At 45.9% G+C, this 14,397-nt stretch overlaps 1 protein-coding gene across 1 annotated transcript in view; it reads right to left on the bottom strand.

Moving 5' to 3' along the window:
• Positions 1-14,397, bottom strand: part of odf2a (outer dense fiber of sperm tails 2a) — a 40,096-nt gene that overhangs the window by 21,269 nt on the left and 4,430 nt on the right. Inside the window, exons 2-11 of the mRNA XM_037692526.1 lie at positions 12,419-12,534; positions 12,176-12,301; positions 12,028-12,102; positions 10,161-10,232; positions 9,969-10,085; positions 9,706-9,891; positions 9,511-9,620; positions 7,335-7,470; positions 7,144-7,254; positions 6,811-7,074 (exon numbers count right to left, since the gene is read on the bottom strand). Coding sequence (XP_037548454.1) covers positions 6,811-7,074; positions 7,144-7,254; positions 7,335-7,470; positions 9,511-9,620; positions 9,706-9,891; positions 9,969-10,085; positions 10,161-10,232; positions 12,028-12,102; positions 12,176-12,301; positions 12,419-12,534 — 1,313 coding nt within the window. The remainder of the gene's footprint in view (positions 1-6,810; positions 7,075-7,143; positions 7,255-7,334; positions 7,471-9,510; positions 9,621-9,705; positions 9,892-9,968; positions 10,086-10,160; positions 10,233-12,027; positions 12,103-12,175; positions 12,302-12,418; positions 12,535-14,397) is intronic.

Below are 14,397 nucleotides of genomic sequence, written 5' to 3'. Positions count from 1 at the left end.
AGCTTAAGTACTGACTGGACCAGGTGGTGGAGCTGTGGGATAATGAGTGGTGACAGGTGACATGAGTTGAGTGATTACTGAGTGTGCAGCATGACAGAGGAGCTGACAGAGAGCAGAGCTATGACAATAGGAGGCAGATCTTTCAGTTATCAGGCTCCTCTCTTGTGGAACCAACTTCCAATCTCTGTCCGTGAGGCTGACACATTATCCAGTTTTAAAACTAGGCTTAAGACTTTCCTTTTTGATAAATCCTATAGTTAGGTTCGGCTTGGGTTTCCTGAGCTGTCCCTTGGTTATGCTGCTATAGGCTTAGACTGCTGGAGGACAAACTGACCACAATTTTCACTCTGCTACTGTCTTTACTTACTCTGCTTAACCTGTTTTGTATTTGTAATTATTTTTTCTATCCTTAACATGTGTTTTTTTGTCTTTCATATACACCTGGACTTATACCTGGACCTACCATTCTGTGTTCGTCTGTCTCTCCTTCCTGTCCTCTCAACCAGCCGGTCAAAGCAGATGGTCTCTTGTCCTGATCCTGGTTCTGCTGGAGGTTTCTTCCTGTTAAAGGGAGTTTTTCTTTCCACTGTTGCCACTGTGCTTGCTCAGGATGGGAGACTGCAACGAAGCCAAGATTCAACTTATCTGCTGGATTCCTTAGATAGAGAACTTTACTAATTGGCTTTTATGTGAATGTTTCTGTAAAGTGCCCTGAGACAACTTTGTTGTGATTTGGTGCTATATAAATAAACTGAATTGAATTGAATTGGTCCCTGATTCTCCAGCTGCTGCCCCGTCTCTGGTCCCTGGTTCTCCAGCTGAAGCCCTGTCTCCGGTCCCTTGTTCTCCTGCTGCTGCAGCCCAGCCTCCTCCACCTGCTGCTGGTCTGGACCCCGGCTCATCTGCAGTCCTCACTCCTGGTCTGCCCGAGGTCGTCGCTCCTAGTCCTTCGGCTAAGGTCCTCGCTCCCGTCTCGACCGCAGAAGAGCCCGACCCGCCTGAGGTCCTCGCTCACATCTCGACCGCAGAAGATCCCGGCCCGCCTGAGGTCCTTGCTCCCGTCTCGACCACAGAAGATCCCGGCCCGCCTGAGGTCCTCGCTCCCGGCCCGCCTAAGGTCTTCACTCTGGGCTCAACCACAGAAGAGTCCGGCCCGCCTGCAGATGTCTCCGCTCCCGGCCCGCCTGCAGATGTCTCCACTCCAGGTCCACCCGAAGAGGTCCTCGCTCCGGGCTCGTCTCAAGAGGTCCTCGCTCCTGAGTCTACCGCAGAAGATCTTCGGTCTGCAGAGAGCTCAGGGTCCTCGCCTTGCCGCACCCACGGTCAGTCTTTTGACGTCTGCACTCCTGGCTCGCCCAACAAGGTCTTCGCCCGTGGTACGTCGACTGAGGTCTTCATCTGCTCAAGTTCAGGAGGGCTCAGAGGCACATCACTGTTGCCCACAGGTGGACGGTTTCCTAGCCGCCCACAAGAACTCTGGCCTGGGGAGGGATGGTTTCCAGGCCGCTCTCCTGATCTCCTGCTTCGTTGGGGACGGTCACCTGGCTGCCCACCTGAACACTGGACCTGCCTTGGGCGGTCTCCTGACCATCCACCTTGACTCTCGGTTGGGGTCCTGGTACTCGTTGTTTGTGTCTAGAGTACCCCAGGTTTTGCCTGTCGGTTTTTTGTTCTTTTTGTCCTCTGTGTATCTCCCTCCTGGTCTGTCCTGTTTTTTGTCCCACCTCCCACCCAAGTTGGATGTAGCATCATCCTTGGGATGTCAGGAGCCATCCCTTGAGTGGAGGCTACTGTAGGGTTTTTGGGTTTTGTCCTGTCTTTGTCTGTTTCCTCACGTTTCCAGTTCAGCTCTGTTTTTCCTCCTTGTGTTCAACCCCTGTCTCACCTGTGTCATGTTAATCACTGCAGGCGTCTGTCATTGTCTCAATCAGTGCCTGTGTATATATTCAGTTCCTCTGTGTCTTGTCTTTGTCTCCGGATTGTCCTTCAGTGGTGTCTTGGTTTGCCTCCCGTCAAGCCTGCTCTGATCTGTTCTCAGTACCAGTAAGTGGCTGCCCTGTCAGCCTTTTGATTTTGTTTTTTGAGAATAAATATTTTGATCTTTTTACCTAGAGCCTCCTTGTCATCTTCCTGCACTTGGGTTCAACACTCCTGATGGCAAATCCTGACACCGTAAGGCAAAGTTCTCCATTTACTGATCTATGTTCCTACCCTCACCTATGGGGCAGCTGTGGCTGAATGGTTATAGCAGTCATCCTCCAATGGGAGAGTTGATGGTTCTATTCCACCAGCAGTCACATGCTGAAGTGTCCCTGGGCAAGACACTGAACCCTTCATTGCCTCTGTTGTGTGTTCCATTGGTGTATTAATGTCAGAGTCAGTCAGAGTCAGAGTTTCTTTATTGTCATTTGCACCTCATGTGGTACATGTGGTGGAGCGAAATTATGTACACAAGGTCCCAGTTACATCCAACAATAAAATGTATAAGAAAAACAGTAATAACATCTAAGATATGAACTAAGAAAAACATCAACTAAATATACACTAAGCACTCATGTAGTGGACTAGGCCCATGTCAAAAACTAAGTCTAAGGTCAAAAATCTTGACCTTAAGAACCTTGTGGGACAGGAACTGTCATTTCATTGATTTGAATCCAGAAATACAGGTTCACCCATCCTGAGACTTTCTCTCTTGAAGATTCAAGTGAAAAGAACACTCTCTGTTTTATTATCATTACTATTTTACAAATGTTGATAATCAAAGTGTCTTAGTTCAAACCATTTTAGATGTTGCAGTGAACTAATCAATTTTATTAACTGTGTAATGATTTTTTTTTCTCACGCAAAGTTAGAACTCATGTCAAAGCTGTTACAGAGTAATTATGCCTTTTCTGATTTCTGCTTTTGAATGAGCAAGTGTAAGTTGGTCCAAGGTTGGAGTCAAACGCAAAACAAGTTGTTATGTTAGAACAGTCATGTTTTTAGAATCCTCTCAGACGTAAATATAGAAGTTTTGGCACCTGTTTCTGAAATGCGCCAAAACAAAACTCTCTCTGTCTGTGAGAACATTTCTGGTCTTTCCATAACAATTCTGGCTGTCTTCTAACCTCTTACGTCACAAAACACACCCCGTCTGGTCGGTTCTGACCAATGGTAATACTCCCAAAAGTGAACCGGGAAACAGCTCTTTAAAATGTCAGTACTTCCTGGTCTACTCAGTTTTCGAGTTCTGGTAAAGTTCTGATGGAGTGCTGTTGGAGTTCTGCTGGATACACAGTCCAACCAGTTCTGTTCATGTCTCTGCTCGGATGCTGTTTCTGCACAGTTCTGTTCTGAGAGTTCAGTTCTGTGAGAGACGGGATGATCCTGACATGACAACAAGCTCTTCCGAGTTCCATGGGATTATAACACTTTCACTAGCCATTACTTCGGACGAGTAACAGCCAACCTACTGAGACGCTGAAAGGGTGCGTTAAACGGAATCTCACCTGAGACATCTCCAGGTAAAGGAGCCGATTTCATCACCTAAGTGTACTGTAAGGAAAAGCTGAAGAAAGCCGGAGAGTGTCGATTCTGGTGAACATTTCTCCCCTCACACACCATCTTACTCCCTCTAAACTTCTTTCCATCTTTAAACTTTTCTATCAAGTAGAAATTCTTCCAGATATTTTAGAAATGTCTGTGTAAAATGCTCACCCACATTCATGTGGGTAAAAGATCATAGTTGTACAGTTTTCATAAATGTCTGTGGTGAAGCAACGGAAAAATCATGGCCGTATGATTTTTCCTGATTGATTGCTTATGTTGTTATTTTCATAATTTGCCAAATTAATGTAAATGTTTGATGTTAAATTTTGATTCTGTAAATAAATGACCGCATTCATTTTGATGGGTCAAACATAAATGACGTCTCACGTTTGCATTTCCTTAAATTCAATGCACGTTTTATTCAGTCCAGAAAAATGAGGAATCCACGTTAAATGATGAATATATCCGAGCATCTGTTCATCTACACTCATAACATAAAACATTGAACATCAGCACAAACATGAACATGAGTCTGTGAGCAGATGTGCACGCATGAACACATCAACATGAAACAGATTAGCAGCAACATGAAACAGATTAGCAGCAACATGAAACAGATCAGCAGCAACATGAAACAGATCATCAGCAGCATGATGTGGTTTTTCACAGTGATTATTCTAGTTAGAGATTCATGAGTCTAACAGCCTCAGGGTAGAAGCTGTTCCTCAGTCTAGTGGTTCTACACTTAATGCTCCTCAACCTCCTTCCTGAGGGGAGTGGGGCAAAAAGTGTGTGTGCTGGGTGAGTGGGGTCCTTCATGATGCAGGTGGCCTTCTTCCTGCATCTGGAGGTGTAGATGTCTGTGATGGTGGGGAGACTGACTCCAACATCTTCTGTGCAGCCTTCACCACTCTCTGCAAAGCTTTTCTTTCTGCAGCTGTGCAGCCTCCATGCCACACGTTGATGCTGGAGCACAGGATGCTCTCCACTGCACACCTGTAGAAGGAGGTGAGGACTGAGCTTCCCAGACCAGCTCGCCTCAGCCGTCTGAGGAAGTAGAGTCTCTGATGAGCTTTCTTGATCAGGCTGGTGGTGTTGTTGCTCCAGCTGAGGTTGTTGTTCAGGTGCACACCCAAGTACTTGTAGCTGGAGACCACTTCCACCGCAGATCCTCTTATGTTCAGGGGGGTGTAGATGTTTTTGTTCCTTCTGAAGTCCACAATCATCTCCTTTGTCTTTTTCACATTGATGTGAAGGTTATTCTCTCTGCACCAGCTCTCCAGGTGTTCCACCTCTTGCCTGTAGCTGGACTCATCATTGTTTGTGATGCATCCCACCACCGCTGTATCATCTGCAAACTTTACAATGTGACAGCCTGGATGGGTAGCTGCACAATCATACGTGAGCAGAGTAAACAGGAGGAGGCTCAACACACATCCCTGAGGGGAGCCAGTGCTGAGGGTTATGGTGGAGAATGTGATCTAAAGCACTGATTAATCTCTGTAAAGATATAGTATAGTGCTGTATGAATAGGTAAACAAGGGTACAGATTATAGTGTAAAGTGCTTTGAGTATCTTGATAAGATAAAAAGGCACTATATAAGTACAGTCCATTTATCGTTTACCTATGGTCATGAGCTCTGGGTAGTGACTGAAAGAATGAGATTGCTGATACAAGCAGTTGAAATGAGTTTCCACTGCAGGGTAGCTGGACTCTCCCTTAGAGATAGGGTGAGAAATTTAAAAAATCACGGAACCGGCCTGAGCAAGTTAAAGCAGGCCCAAGTAGGACCTGTGGATAAGGGGCTTTAATTATCCCGGAGAGACTCAAAGTAGAACCGCTGCTCCTCCACATTGAGAGGAGCCAGGTGAGGTGGATCGGGCATCTGGTAAGGATGTTCCCTGGTCGTTTCCCTAAGGAGGTGCTACGGGCATGTCCGACTGGGAGTAGAGACCCTGGGAGAAACCCAGGACACGCTGGAGAGACTATGTCTCTCAGTTGGCCTGGGAACACCTTGGAATCCTGCCAGAAGAGCAGGAAGAGGAGGCTGTGGAAAGAGATATCGGGGCTCCCTGCTCAAGCTGCTGCCCCATGGCCCGACTTTGGAACAAGCAAAAGAGAAAAGATGGATGGTTTCTTAAGACCTGGATCTGAAGACCTGTAAAAATCAAATGAACTTTAAAAATGACTGTCAGAAGAATATTAAGCCTTAGCTGGTTTAAGAAAAGGACTCATGAAAAATTAAAAATGAAAACATTTTTTGTCAGATAGTTGAACACTGAATGGTTCTGGTTTCTCATCAATGATCTGTTTCTCAGCTCGTAACTCGTTCCTCACATTTGTTTTGTTTCAGCTGTTTACAACCTGTTACTGCTCCTTTCAGCTTTTGTTCAGCTTCAGCTGTTTACAGACTGTTACTGCTTGTTGTTCAGCTTCAGCTGTATACAGACTGTTACTCCTTGTTTCAGCTGTTCACAGACCATTACTGCTCGTTTCAGCTGTTGCTCTGCTTCAGCTGTTTACAGACTGTTACTGCTTGTTTCAGCTGTTATTCAGCTTCAGCTGTATACAGTGTTACTACTCGTTTCAGCTGTTGTTTTGCTTCAGCTGTTTACAGACTTACTTTTCATTTCAGCTGTTGTTTTGCTTCAGCTGATTACAGACCGTTACTTCTCATTTCAGCTTATGTTCTTTTTCAGCTGTTTACAGACTGTTACTGCTAGTTTCAGCTGTTGTTCTGTTTCAGCTGTTTGCAGACTGTTACTGCTCATTTAAAAAAATTGTTGTTCAGCTTCAGATGTTTGCAGACTGTTACTGCTCGCTTCAAATGTTGTTCAGCTTCAGCTGTTTACAGGCTGTTACTGCTTGTTTCAGCTGTTGTTCTGTTTCAACTGTTTACAGACTGTTACTGCTTGTTTCAACTGTTGCTGTCTCAGCTGTTTACAGACTGTTATTGCTTGTTTCAGCTGTTTACAGAGTGTTACTTCTCATTTCAGCTTATGTTCTCTTTCAGCTGTTTACAGACTGTTACTTCTTTTTTCAGCTGTTGTTCTGCTTCAGCTGTATACAGACTGTTACTGCTCATTTCAGCTGTTTACAGACTGTTACTTCTGGTTTCAGCTGTTGTTCAGCTTCTTTTTATTTTTAGCTCGTTTCAGCTAAAATGTTCTGGCCGTGGTTGATGTGTTGAAGCAGGTTTATTTCTTGTTCAGGTGTTTCGTTGGGCTGAACCTAACATGAGGTGATTCGTGTCTGGGTGTGAAGCAGCTGCTGTTCAGAACCTTCGTCCTCAGGTCCGTCCGGGTGTTGCTGAGCTCCTGGTTCCGCCTCTCCTGGATGCGCTGGCGGTCCCGGGCCTCCTTCAGCTGCAGCTCAGAGTGCCGTAACGCCTCAGGCAGAGGTTCCAGCTCCGTCAGCCGGCCCTGCAGCTCCCTGCGCACCTCCTGGATCTCTTGTTCCAGCTCCCCTCGCACTGACCGGGCCTCCTGCTCGGCCAGAGCCAGGCGAACGCAGTAGTCGTCGGCCTCGGTCCGGGTCTTCTCAATCTGAACAGGTGGATCCAACAGGGTACAAACTGCAGACAGGATATAAAGATCAGGTTGAAGATGACGTACCTGCAGCTTGTAGCTATCCAGCAGGTCCTCATACTGTCTGATGGAACATCGGACCTGCTGGAGCTCAGACTGACACATGGACAGCTTGTCCTCCACCGAGGACACCGTGGCCTGAGACAAGCAACCAGTCCAGCTGAGTTAGACCGGTCCAACAGTCAGTCTATATACCTCACAGAGGGGTCCAGTTCTACCTTCAGAGACTGGTTCTCCAGTCTTTCTGCTGTGTTTTCTGAAGTCAGTTCTTGCAGCTGATCCAGCAGAGCCTCTGTGTCCGTCTGACCTTTGACCTCGGCTCTCTGCAGGTGCTCCGTCAGCTCGGAGATGCGGCTGTCCGGACAAAAAACAGGAGTTAAGATCCCCGCTCCTGATCCAGGTCCTGAATGGATGTCTGTAGAAGCTGTCTCTCAGAACCCAGCAGCCTGAGACACACTTGTTTCCCTTTATTTAGCTGAATTGGTGAAAAACACCAAAAATGAACTTTTGACAGAAAACAAGACGTTAACAAATATGACATCATCAGACTGTTAGTTCCCCAATCTTTGCTCTTCTTCTGCAGGTTCTCGCACCTGCAGGACTGACCAGCGTCTCCTAAAACCTGACTGGGCAACAACAAAATAAGGTGGGAATCTCCATGGCAACCAGTGACTTCAGCATGGTTTACTTTCTTCTATTATGGCAGTACTTGCTTCACTGGTACCAGAGAAGACCACAAAGGCCGCAGAGGTCATGTGACGTGACTCACTGGAGGTACAGCGGCCATAACCAGGGAGAGCCAACATCAGGACTTAGCATTGTTTAGATATTGGCAAAACAGTCAACAGGAGCAGCTGGTCATGTAAAAACTGTAACAATTATTAATGATAATATTAATATAGGGCCAGTTTTTTAATTTAACCCTTACACAGGTTTTCTTATCTCTATGTGTCCCTGTGACGGACTGGAGACCTGTCCAGGTGTCCCTGTGACGGACTGGAGACCTGTCCAGGTGTCCCTGTGACGGACTGGAGACCTGTCCAGGTGTCCCTGTGACGGACTGGAGACCTGTCCAGATGTCCCTGTGACGGACTGGAGACCTGTCCAGGTGTCTCTCACGACCCAAAAAGGAAGAAGCAGGTAAAGACGACGGTTGGATGAATATAATATTAGAATGTATAGAAGCTCTGTAATGTATATAAAAATGAAAAATGTCTCAAAGCTGTGTTCTATGGTTGTTCCTAACAAAGAGAAGAAGGAAAATGTGTCTCGTTTCATGATTCAGGTCTGGTCTTGAACTTGATGTGACTCGATCAGATGTGCAGCTGATCATGATGGACCTGTTTAATGAATTGACTGGTAGATTTGATCTTCTGTGGTGGGCGTGGCTCCACGGAGTGAAGCTGTGCGCTGAGTCATGTGACAGTTACTAGACAGTCCCATCTGCTGTTGATCTGATTCATGTCATATTTACATTGTGTAAAATAATATGAAATATTTAATGTTTTCACGTCTCCATCACACAAACGTGACCTGTTGAGAAGACGCTAGTTAATATATCAGTAGAGATGAATATCTCCAGGTCTGCAGCGAACAAGTGTCGATGACACAACAGGTCAATAACAATTAACAGTTATATAATATTTAATATACAGTAAATAAATTATTCCAACACTATATGTAAAACCTCTTATGTCATTTCTGAATTGTCTGTTATTGACTGACCTGAGATAATTAGTTATAAACTATATATTTTATATATCATCCAGCTGTTTTACATGATTGTTGAATGAAATTAACATCAGTTCTCTGAATTTATTGTAAAAAGATTATGACTAATTGGTGCCACAGATCCAGTTTGGCTGGCTGGTCATCATATCATTGCTGTTGACTATGAGCTGTTGGTCTCGCTGGACAACACCTTGGCTCCTCCACGACGTCACAGATGGAGGCAGTGGGCAGGACAGGAAGTGGACCTCTAGTGGTCCAATTCAAGTCTACGATTGGTCCCTTTCAGCGCTTCAGCAGAACATTTCCTAGTTTTCTTCTATTTTTTAAAATGTAACATGTTCAGCAGCTGTGAGAATATTTCTCAGTTTTAAAGAGTTTATATTTAATTTAGAAGTGGGAACTTTAAGAGAAATCATGTAGAAACCTTGTAATTTTCAAAATAACCATCAGATGTTTAGGGCTAAGGACAGAATAAAGGTTTCACAAACAACTAAGTGAGAGTTAGAAAATGTGATGAAAGGTTTAGTCCAGGTTTGCAGTGTTGTAGTTTCTGAACTGGACCTGTTCCCATGTGAGGCAGCTGGACTAAACGAGGGTTTACTGACTCCTCCTTCAGTCCAGGAACACAGACACCTGGTTGAACAGGTGGCTCAGTGGCATTACCTGCTCATCACAGACACCTGGAGCTCCAGCTCGGTTTTCTCTTGTTCCTCATCAGTGTATCGACTCTGCCAGGCTTCAGCTGCTGTCAGAGCTTCAGCCACCTGCCTCTCCTGTCCAACACAATCACAGCTGGATTATTTAGTGTCAGAGCCTCCAGACATCCAGTGCTGGACAGAACCCAGAGACGACGTGTACCATGTCCAGCAGCTGGGTGCTCAGCTGGCCTGCGGCGTCCTCACTGCGCTCGGCTCTGTGTTTCTGGGCCCGAGTGGCTTGTTTCAGAGCCTCTCTGTCACTCACAGCTTCCTGTTTCAGCTTCTTCAGCTGCTCCATCAGGTGCTCCAGCTTTGCTTTCTGCTTGTCGGCTGCTCGCTCCAGGTTCTGAAGCAATCAGAAGGAAAAAATGGTGACTTCCAGAGCTGCAGCAGCAGATCCCACAGACAGAGGTGCAGACAAACCTTGATCTGGACTCTGAGCCGGTTGTTCTCAGCCTCTCTGCTGCGAAGCTGTCCCTGCAGGTAAGCTCTGCTGGACTCCAGGCTCTTGGACAGGACAGCCGAGCTCTGAGCGTCTTCCTGAAGTTTAAAATATTACAGTTACTGGTTGAAATTCATCCCTGACAGCGATGCAAAGTGAAAATATTTACCTACCTTCTCAGAGTGTAGACATTTGCAGAGATCATCAACCTCTTTGTCTTTCTGTTCAAGTTTCACCAGAAGATGCTGAAAGAAAAAACAGGTTAAAATCACATGTCAAACACAAGAACGAATTTTAAACGTGTCAAGAACGAATCAGATTTTACACAAAACACAAAAATGACTAAATGTTTAGACATTTAGTCATTTTATAAACATTTAGTCATTTTTAACTTGGAGCTACTTGAGGCAGGCCATTGAGCTGAAGAAGGAGTCCTAACGGAGGCAAATCCAGTCTCCATGTGTTTTGTGGACTTGGAGCAGGATGTCCAGAGGGCGTGTTCCTCGAGGCACACTGTGAGGGTGCTCCATGAGTATGGGATTGGAGGCGAGAGTTTGGTTGCTTTGGCAGTAGTAAGTTGGACCCCTTCAGGGTGGGAGCTGGACTCCACCAGGGCTGCCCGTTCTCACTGATTCTGTTCATAACTTTTATGGACAGAATTTCTCGGTGCAGCCAGGGGGCAGAGGGTGGCCTCAGGATTCCATCTCTGCTCTTTGCAGATGATATAGTCCTTTTGGCATCATCGTGACGTGACCTTCAGCTCTCACTGGAGCGGTTCGCAGCCGAGTGTGAAGCAGCTGGGATGAGAATCTGCACCTCCAAATCTGAGGCCATGGTCCTCAACCGGAAAAAGGTGGATTGTTCTCTTCAGGTCGAGGGTGAAGTTCTGCCTCAAGTGGAGGAGTTCAAGTATCTCGGGGTTTTGTTCATAAGTGAGGGAAGAACGGAGCGTGAGATTGACAGATGGACTGGTGCAACGTTTGCAGTATTGCGGACTCTGTGCCCGTCCGTTTTGGTGAAGATGGAGCTGAGCTGCAAGGCAAAGCTCTCTGTTTACCAGTCAATCTACGTTCCTACCCTCATCTTTGGTCACAAGCTCTGGGTAGTGACCAAAAGAATCAGATATATTGTGGATACAGGAGACTGAAAAGAGTTTCCTCCACAGGATAGCTGGACTCTCCCTTAGGTCGTTTTCACACCTGATAGTCCGGTAGACTCGGTTCGGGGCCAATATTCATGACCTTTTGTTATATTTGAGCTGGTGCGTTTGCATTCACACTGCACTGTGCAGTCGAGTCAACCTGTTGAAGCAACCTGTTCCCCCACTCGCCTGTGGGGGCGCTGCACCAAGAACTACTGAAAGAAACAACACAAAAGCCTCTGAAGACACGTCTTCTTCTGTAAATAAAAATAAAAACGAAGTGGCATCAAGTTTTAGCAGTTTTAGGAGTTATATTTTGTCATTTTTCAACAATGGACTTGTGTGAAAAACAATATTCTCCATGGTCTTCTGTCTCATCTTCTGCTCATGCTGGTTTTCACACAAGGCAGCTGATGGCTCCATATAAGGTCAGAGAAATGTGTGTTTGTTTACCCTGTGGAGCGGGGCTCGGTCTGTTTACATTCACACTGCACTCGAACCGCGCTGGAGTTCGCTTCTACCGGACCGAGACCTAGGTTTTAGCCCGGGCCAGAGTTCGCCTTTTTGTTCCGTGACAGAGTGCGATGGCGTGTTCACACCTCCCTAAACGAACTGGACTTTCTAGGAAAACGAGCTAGAGTTGGATTAAAGCGGACTAAACAGGGCTGGTGTGAACGCACCCTTAGAGACAGGGTGAGAAGTTCAGTTATCAGAAGAGACTCACAGTAGAGCCGCTGCTCCTCCACATCGAGAGGAGTCAGTTGAGGCGGTTCGGGCATCTGTTTCTGCAGCTGAGATCTGAACAGGGCTGGGTTTTGTTTTATATTTTTGTGCAGAGAATACAATCATGATCAGTGTTGAACAAACTGATTATATTTTATAGTTTTGGTTAAACTCACAGCGTTTTCTGCTTCTGTGTTGGTGAGCTTCGTCAATAACTGGTTCTTCTGCTCCGACAGCCGTTTGGACTCCATCTGCTCAGAACCAAACCACAGCATGAAGGTCCAGGAGGCTCTACTGGCAGCAGTGCAGTGGGTGGCTCCTTACCTCAGACTCCAGCTGCTCCCTGAGGAGGTGCCTTAGGGTCCGGTTTGTGGCTTCAAAGGTCTTCAGTTTCTGCAGCAGCAGCTCCTTCTGATGGACCAGAACCGAAGAGACAGAACCTGACAGCTTCTTTACCCAGAACACAGAGAGAGGAGCAGATGGCTGGTGATCCAAAGAGTTTGTGGTTCTGTTGTCAATGTTCCCTCATCAGGTCAAATAAAAACAGGAACCTGAGTTCAGACTCACCTTTGGATCAGAACCAAACAGTTTGTCAACAGATTCTCTCAGAGCCGACACTTCCTGAGCTGCTGCAGCTCCATCAACCTCAGCCTCCAGAAGCTTCCTGAGCAGAAGATCTTCATCTGGAGCAGAACCACCATCTCTGACAGAAAGAGAAACATTCCATCAGAACCACTGAAGTCATTGTTCTGACAGAACAAAAGCAGAATCTGGCAAATAATATAAGGATTGATTATTGAGCATGGACTTTGTTGTTAATATAAGGGTTGTTTTATGGCTTTTTAATCTAAAAGTTTTCTTGAAATGTTCTCACAGTTTTTCTAAGGTTTATATATGAAATTTAATGATTTTTGTATTTAAATTTTGGATTTTATTTACATTTCAGATCATTTACACAATGATTTAGACAATATTCACACAATTCATTTCAGTTTATTTCTGTAGCTCCAAGTAACAACAGAAGTTGACTCAGAGCACTGAACAAAAACATTCACATACATAAAAAAAGTCAATTAGTAAAAGTTCTCTATCTAAGGAAGCAGCAGATTGTGTTGAATCTTCACTTCGTCACAGTCTCCCATCCTGAGCAAAAACAAAGGAGACAGTGGAAAGGAAAAACTCCCTTAACTATAGGGTTTTTGTTTCTTGGTGTCTGGCCCCATCTTGTGTTGCGTTTCTGATGTGTTCCTGCCCTGCTATCATTCACTCTTTGTCTCCCTGCACCTGTGATGCTCACAGGTGTTGGCACCTGAGTGGCAGTGGCTGAGTGATTAGAGCAGTTGTCCTCCAATGCAAGAGTTTGGGATTCAATTCCAACAGTAGTCACATGGTGAAGTGTCCCTGGGCAAGACACTGAACCCCTCATTGCCTCCAATGTGTGTCCCATCAGTGTATGAATGTGATAAAGCTCTGATTATTCTTTGTATAGATCTAGTAGAGTGCTGTATGAATGGGTAAATGAGGGCACAGATTGTAGTGTAAAGCACTTTGAGTTTCTTGATAGAAAAGCGCTAGATAAGTACATTTCATTTGTCTCCTTGATTATGTCTGTATTTAACCCTGTGTGTTTGTCTTCCTTGTTATCCCGGCAATAACAATGTTTCCTGGCGATGACTTGTCTGCTCCCTGTGTGTTCCAAGATGTCACATGTAAGTTTTGCTGCCTTGGTAGCCTTTTTGATTTTGTAAATAAACCATCCATCCAGCTATCCATTTTCTTCTGCTTATCAGTGCCCTGAGATGACTTCTGTTGTAACTTGGTGCTATATAAATAAACTGAACTGAATTGAATCCGGGGTCGGGTCACGGGGGTAGCAGCTTAAATAGGGAGGCCCAGACATCCCTCCCCCCATCCACTTGGGCCAGCTCCTCCGGAGGAATCCCAAGGCATTCCCAGGCCAGCTGAGAAACATAGTCCCTCCAGTGTGTCCTGGGTCTTTCTCTGGGTCTCCTCCCGATGGAACGTGTCCGGAACACCTCACCAGGGAGGCGTCCAGGAGGCATCCTAACCATAGATGAGGGTAGGAACGTAGATGGACCGGTAAATTGAGAGATTTGCCTTTTGACTGGCTCTCTCTTCACCACGACAGACCGATACACTGCAGACGCTGCACCTATCTGCCTATCGATCTCTCACTCCATTTTTCCATCATTCATGAGCAAGACCCTGAGATACGTAAACTCCTCACTTGGGCAAGGACCTCCTCCCCGACCCAGAGAAGGCAATCTACATTTTTCCAGTTCAAGACTATGGCCTCGGATTTGGAGGCACTGATCCTCCTCCCGGTCGCTACACTGCTGCGAACCGCTCCAGTAAAAGCTGTAGATCACGACCTGATGAAGCCAATAGGACCACATCATCTGCAAAAAGCAGAGACGCGATCCTAAGGCCACCAGAACGGATCCCCTCAACACCTTGGCTGCGCCTAGAAATTCTGTTTATGTCACGATTCACGCCTGTCTGAGTTTATATTTTTGTCACGTTGT

Source organism: Nematolebias whitei, chromosome 18, assembly GCF_014905685.2.
Source record: "Nematolebias whitei isolate Nwh7 chromosome 18, NemWhi1, whole genome shotgun sequence".
NCBI classification, from domain to species: Eukaryota; Metazoa; Chordata; class Actinopteri; order Cyprinodontiformes; family Rivulidae; genus Nematolebias; species Nematolebias whitei.
Note: the sequence above shows the minus strand (reverse complement) of the source record. Positions and strands in the feature narration are given on the sequence as shown.